This window comes from Octodon degus, unplaced genomic scaffold (assembly GCF_000260255.1).
Source record: "Octodon degus isolate 3935 unplaced genomic scaffold, OctDeg1.0 scaffold00280, whole genome shotgun sequence".
Classification (NCBI taxonomy): Eukaryota; Metazoa; Chordata; class Mammalia; order Rodentia; family Octodontidae; genus Octodon; species Octodon degus.
Window position 1 is genome coordinate 147,530 of NW_004524856.1, and position 6,122 is coordinate 153,651.

The 6,122-nt window shown below is 37.6% G+C and overlaps 1 protein-coding gene across 3 annotated transcripts in view; it reads left to right on the plus strand.

Moving 5' to 3' along the window:
- Phka1 (phosphorylase kinase regulatory subunit alpha 1) overlaps nucleotides 1-6,122 on the plus strand; it is a 191,536-nt gene that overhangs the window by 109,825 nt on the left and 75,589 nt on the right. For all 3 annotated transcript variants that reach the window (XM_023707093.1, XM_004646775.2, XM_023707094.1), the window contains exon 17: nucleotides 2,482-2,560. In XM_023707093.1, coding sequence (XP_023562861.1) covers nucleotides 2,482-2,560 — 79 coding nt within the window. The remainder of the gene's footprint in view (nucleotides 1-2,481; nucleotides 2,561-6,122) is intronic.

Consider the following 6,122-nt stretch of genomic DNA (forward strand, 5'->3'; position numbering starts at 1 on the left):
TGTTCAGTTTTAGAAAGTAGAAGCCATACAGATGATATTGCCAGATATATGGAATAAAATTAGTTAACATAAGAATAATAAAAACAACACAGGGCATGAAAAAATTAAAACTTTTCCCACTAATTCTTAAAGAGGAAATCAAATTTGAAACTATATACATTTTACAATTTTAAAATACCACTGCTCTTATCAGAGCTCAAGATCTTTGGTTAAAGTCATTTTTAGAAAACTACATACCCATAAAAACTTTTACTTTTTTTTTTTTAAAAAAAAAAGTTCTAGTTTTGAGGCAAGGAGGAGTAGATTACCTTCTCCATGTTCTTCCTGCCAAGTACAGCAAAAAGTCCTGGTTATTATATACAAAACAAACTGAAGAAAGAAGTCTAGGAACTTTAGGATCTAAAAAATTGCACCACAGTGAATTTGCTGGGTTTCTATTTTGAGCGGTATTACCTGTTCTCAATGACAGAAACAAACTGAAAAGAGAAAACGCACACACACACACACACAAAACACTCAGGAAAAATACTTTCTGGCTAGCCAAAGAAACAGGAGAGCAGCATGCTGGCCAGGCATCCTAGGGACAGTTTTGCTCTAGCCAAATACTGCCCTTCTTAGTAGAGGCTAAATGAGGATCCTCCATTTCCACCCTCACGAGGCATCCTTTCTCCTCAAAGGCATAAGCAGAATAGGGACCGGCAGATGTAGTGGAGGAGATGAAGTGGAGAATTTAAGAGTTTCAGCTGATGATCCTTCAGCTTGACCATCTCTCATCTACCGTCTAAGGTACCCTCCCACTTGCAACCAGTAAAGCTTCTTGTCCATACCGCATAATCCTTAATATGCCACTATAGTGAACCACCATGTTAAGGTAACTGTTAAAGTAGTTTATTTACAGTTGTACTAAAAAATTATACCCAAGTGCCCTCTGACAAGGGCCTTCTATCTAGAACATATAAAGAACTAACAAAAATATCAGGCCCCCAAAATTCAAAGACCCAATCCAAAAATGAGCATCTGAGATGAATATACTCTTCTCAGAAGAACTACAAATGGCAAACAAATATATATATAAAAAAGTTCAACATCATTGGGCATTCAAGAAATGCAAATTAGGGCCGGTGAAATAACTCAGCAAACTAAACAATTGCTTGAGCAAGCTGAGGGGCTGGGGTTCAACCATCCGCACCACATGCAACGCAAGCCCCGACCCCAGGGCTCACTGAGATGGTGATTGAGAGTGACCGTGGTGGTGCACGCCCGTAATCCCAGTGCTGGGGAGGCTGAAAAGAGGAGTCTCACTATGAGTCTGAGCTGCATAGTAAGACCCAGTACCAAATACATTTAAAAAAGAAATGCAAATTAAAACAACGCTGAGATTCCATCTCACCTAAGAAAGGATGGATACAATCAAGAAATCAACCAATAACAAATGCTGGAGAGGTTGTGGGAAAAAAAGAACCCTTCTCCACTGTCAGTGGGTGTACAGACTGGTATAACCACTATGGAAATCAGTTGTGGAGAAAAAACTAGAATTCAAGGTCCCATACAATCCCAGCTATTCCCCTCTTGATATTTTTCCAGAAGAATTGAAAACATTATACAACAGCAATACATGTGTACACATGTTCATAGCAGGGCAATTTGTCATAGCTAAATCTTAGAAGCAACCCAAAAGCCCATCAACTGAGAAATGCATAAAAAAGATGAAATATTTTTACACAGTGGAGTATTGTTCAGTGAAGTATTTTTATGCCATAAAAATGATAAATTTTAGGCTTTTATCAGGAAATGGATGCAACTAGAGACCATCCTCTTAAGTGAAATAAATCAGACCTGCATGTACAAACATCGTATTATCTCCTTCATGTAAGAACCTGAAAGGGTAAATAAAATCTGGGGGGCAGGGTTGGGTTTTTTGTTTGTTTTTGTGGTACCGGGGATTGAATTCAGGACCTTCCACTTACTAGGCAAGCGCTTATTCTACTGAGCTAAAGGCTGCCTAGGGTTTTTTTTTCCCAAGGGTAAATAAAATCTGAAGGGTACAATAGATTCTGGGAAAAGAGAATGAACCTGTTCAAAAGGAAGGAAGTACTGAGATAAAGAGAAGGGCAGGAGAGGAAATGGGGAAAAGAGATGTATCTATGTATGTAGTACACAAGATGGCTTGGATGATTGTACTGTAGATTTCTGCTGGTCTGTGGAAAGGAGAAGTTGATGTCTTTTTCTTCTTTTTCTCTCTTTTTTCTCTTGTTAATTTCTTATAATATTTTTTCTTTTTTCTTTCTTTTTCCAATTTTGCATGCATATCTGGTAATCTGAACAACAAATTTGAAAACAATACTATTCAACACAATAAATACTGTCAAATTTACATTATTCTCTTTAGTGAAATTCTGTATTATTTGTATTTTTTTCTTTTTAATACTATTTTGTATTCTCTTTCAAAATGAAAAAATATTTTTTTTTCTCCATGTCAAGATGAAGATGGAACCAGCTTAAATTCAAGTATCCTGGCAGCACTCCGAAAAATGCAGGATGGCTATTTTGGGGGGGCGAGGTAAGTGACCTGTATACTCTTTTTAGTGAAGCAAATTTCTTATTTGGGCCGCTGAGTTGAGTAATGGCAGTTATGGCAGTTATGTGATGCTTCTTTCTGCATCTTCAACAACATAGAAGTCTGATAAAAAAATGGTGAATGTTTAAATACAAGTAATTTATGACAGTAAAAGGCATATTGCCATTAATGTCAGTCAAAACACACCCCATTGCTTTGCACACAATTATCCCATCACTCTTGCCAGTTTCCAAAGATATTCTGGAAGTCCTTTTATAGGAGTGGTTTTAGTTGCACTGTTGTAGCTGCCCCAGTGTCCTAAATCAGCTCAGAATGTTTACCTTTCATGCTCATTTTGACTTTGAGGAAGAACCAGAAATTCCATTGTTTCAGACTCTGTGAATTACAAAGGTGAGAACACAACATCATGTTTCTGTGGGACTGCCCTTCTGTTGGATAGCACTCAGCAGCCACATTCCTAGAACTTTTATTGAAGCTTCATGAAGACACAAAAGGCGATTTCCAGAACTGCTTCAAAAGTGACAAGAGGGGCCAGGGAGATGGCTCAGTAGAATAAGCACTTCCTTGGCAAGCACAAGGGCCTGAGTTCAATTCCTGGTTCTGCCAAAAATAATAAAATAAACAAAAAAGAAATTTGATTTCCTTTGGGGCCGGGGAGATGGCTCAGTGGAATAAGTGCTTCCCTGGCAAGCGCAAGGGCCTGAGTTCAATCCCTGATTCTGAAAAAAAAAAAGTGACAAAAATGATGGGATCAGTGTATGAGAAGTAAGGGGAAGTATATTGAGCAGGAAGAAATGGCAATATATCTTTCACTGTAGTAAATTTTTCATTCGAATATTCACCCTATATTTCAATCACATCTCAGAACCCTACTTTACTCAGAGAAGCTACTGTTTGATACATCTGATCAAGGACCTTAATGTTATAAAAGAAAGCTGGAAATTTTTTATACCCTGTTTTTTTGCCTGGATCTCAGGGGACCAGAAAAAAGTTACTAAACTATGTAGTTCTGACCCCGTTGCTTTGTTTTTTCTCACTTTCCTTTTGAAAAATTTCAAGCTTACATAAATTTGCAACAGTTTGCAAGAGAACCCATATACCCTTTCTAAAAATTCACTTAACTGATTTTTGTCCCATTATGCTTTTTTCTACCTCCTCTGACCTCCCTTCCTTGCTTCCTTCCTACTTTCCTCCTCCCATGTATATGTGCACATGCATACACACACAATATCTATAGAGATACACAGATATTTTATTAAGAAGGTTAGCAATAGTTATGATTCTTTATCCCTAAATACTTTGGTTTCCACTGTCTAATAACAAAGGCATTATATATAACCACAATACGATCACACTTAGGATATTTTATATTTTTGTACCACTGTAGTCCCTCTTTATCCACAAGGAACACTTCCCAAATACATCCAGTGGATTTCTGAAACCAGGAATAGTACCTGTAAATCAGGCACAGTACCAGATTAATAACAATAACTAAAAATAACATAGAGCTGCTATATGCTACAATAAAAGTTATTTAAAACTTAAGTATAATTTAGATCCATGATTTTACATTTACTATTTTAGGACAGCAGTTGATATGGATTCCTGAAACTGTGGAAACCAAACCAACAGTTAAGGAAGGAGTTCTATGCCTCAGCAGTCACCAAACTTTATACAAGAGGGACTGGTTTTGCGGAGTGGGAGGAATGGTTTCTGAATGATTGAAAGGAGCCCAACCCAGATCACTTGCTTGTGCAATCCACAAGAGGGCTACTAGCCCTTTGAGACTCTAACACTGTAGCTCATCTGACAGGAGGTGGAGCTCAGGTGGTAATGCAAGTGAGCGATGGGAAACTGCTATAAATACAGATGAAACTTCACTGGCTGCCCTCCCCCATCACTGCTCCCCAGGTCTGTGATCCCTGGGGTTGGGGTCCACTCTCTCATATAGAATCTAAATTCAGAATTATCCAATTGTCACAATGAGATTTTTCCACATATTTTTTTCCCAACTAAGACTAACCAAAGATCACTCATGAGCATTTACTTGTTGTATCTCTTTTGTGATTTAATCTAATCTTAATCTAGAACAGTTAGCCAGTAGCTTGTTTATCTTTCAACGGGTTCATTAAATTTTGAAGAGGGCAAGTCACTTAATTTGCAGGATGTCTCAGTTTGAATTTGTCTGGTTGTTTCCTCATGATGAGATTCAGGTCACATGTTTGGGTAGGAATACTACCAGTGTAGTGTTGAATCTTGGTTGAATTTCAGATCTTTAAGATGAGTGCACCCCTTTGATGATTAAAACACAAAATCGAAATAAAGATTTTATTACATACTGGCCCAGAGTTGCGGGAAGTAAACAACATGCCTGGAAGCCACACATAGAGGCCAGGGAACGTATGGCAGTATGAGGAGCAGAAGGGTGATGAGGTAAAGAGGAGGAGGAGGAACAAAGACAGTCCTAGGGGCCAACATGTGAACACATTTATTAGGATCCAAAGCATTATCCAAACAGTTTTCAGTACATAATTTTAATGGATAGATTTAAAGCAAGCGGACACAATATGTAAGCAGTCATTCAGAAAGGGTAGCATGTCTGCAATCTTTGGATGTGTGGGAATCAGCAGGTCACAGAGATGGTCACCAGAAGGGAGTTGCACAAAGCAAATATTTGGATGGACCACACTGAGGAAATGAGGGCAGAGTAGAACTGGAAATTTTCAAGGGTGATTGAGCCCTGCTTCTGGTAGGAGAAAGCTCAACCTACATTCAAAACAGATACTGAAGTAACACAAAATTATAAGCATTCACTACAGCCCTCAGGGCAGCTTATGAGGAGGCCCTGGTATGTTACATTGTTGGTGAGGTTAACTTGATCACTTGGTAAAGATGTCCACCAAATTTTTTCTTATCTTTCCCAGCAATCTTTGACCAAATGATGTTAGTGCTCCTTGATTTTTGCATGAATGACTTATTACTAATGAAGTTGTAAAATGGTGCTCCCATAACTATCTGAACACTCATTAGTTACACTCTTTATGTTTAAAAAGTTCTTTCCATCTTTTTGTTCTGTTCATTATTCAGTATCAGCATATATCCATGGATTGTTTTTTATTAGCACCATATTTGCAGAACACAATGATCACATTTATCCTGGAAGATATATGCATGTATATAATACATCTTAATTCTTTTTGTACTTTTCCCCTCCCCTCCCTATTTACAAAAGCTCTATTTCAATTTTTTCCTTCAATTCTTTTTTTTTTCTTTCAATCCCTTCTACCTTCCTTTTCCTGTCCCTGCCTACCTTCCTTTCCTTGTTCCCCTTCACATTTGAACAATTTCTTCCTATCCCCTAGTATCTGCTCCCCATTTTATACTTTGAGTTCCTCATTCAAAAGAAACAATCTAATACTTAAACCTGTATATCTGATTATTTCATTTACCATTATGGTCTCAAGGTGCAACTGCTTAACTAAAAATGGATTCTTACTTTGTTCAACATGAAGTGTTAAAATAAAAAATAATAATATGTATGGGG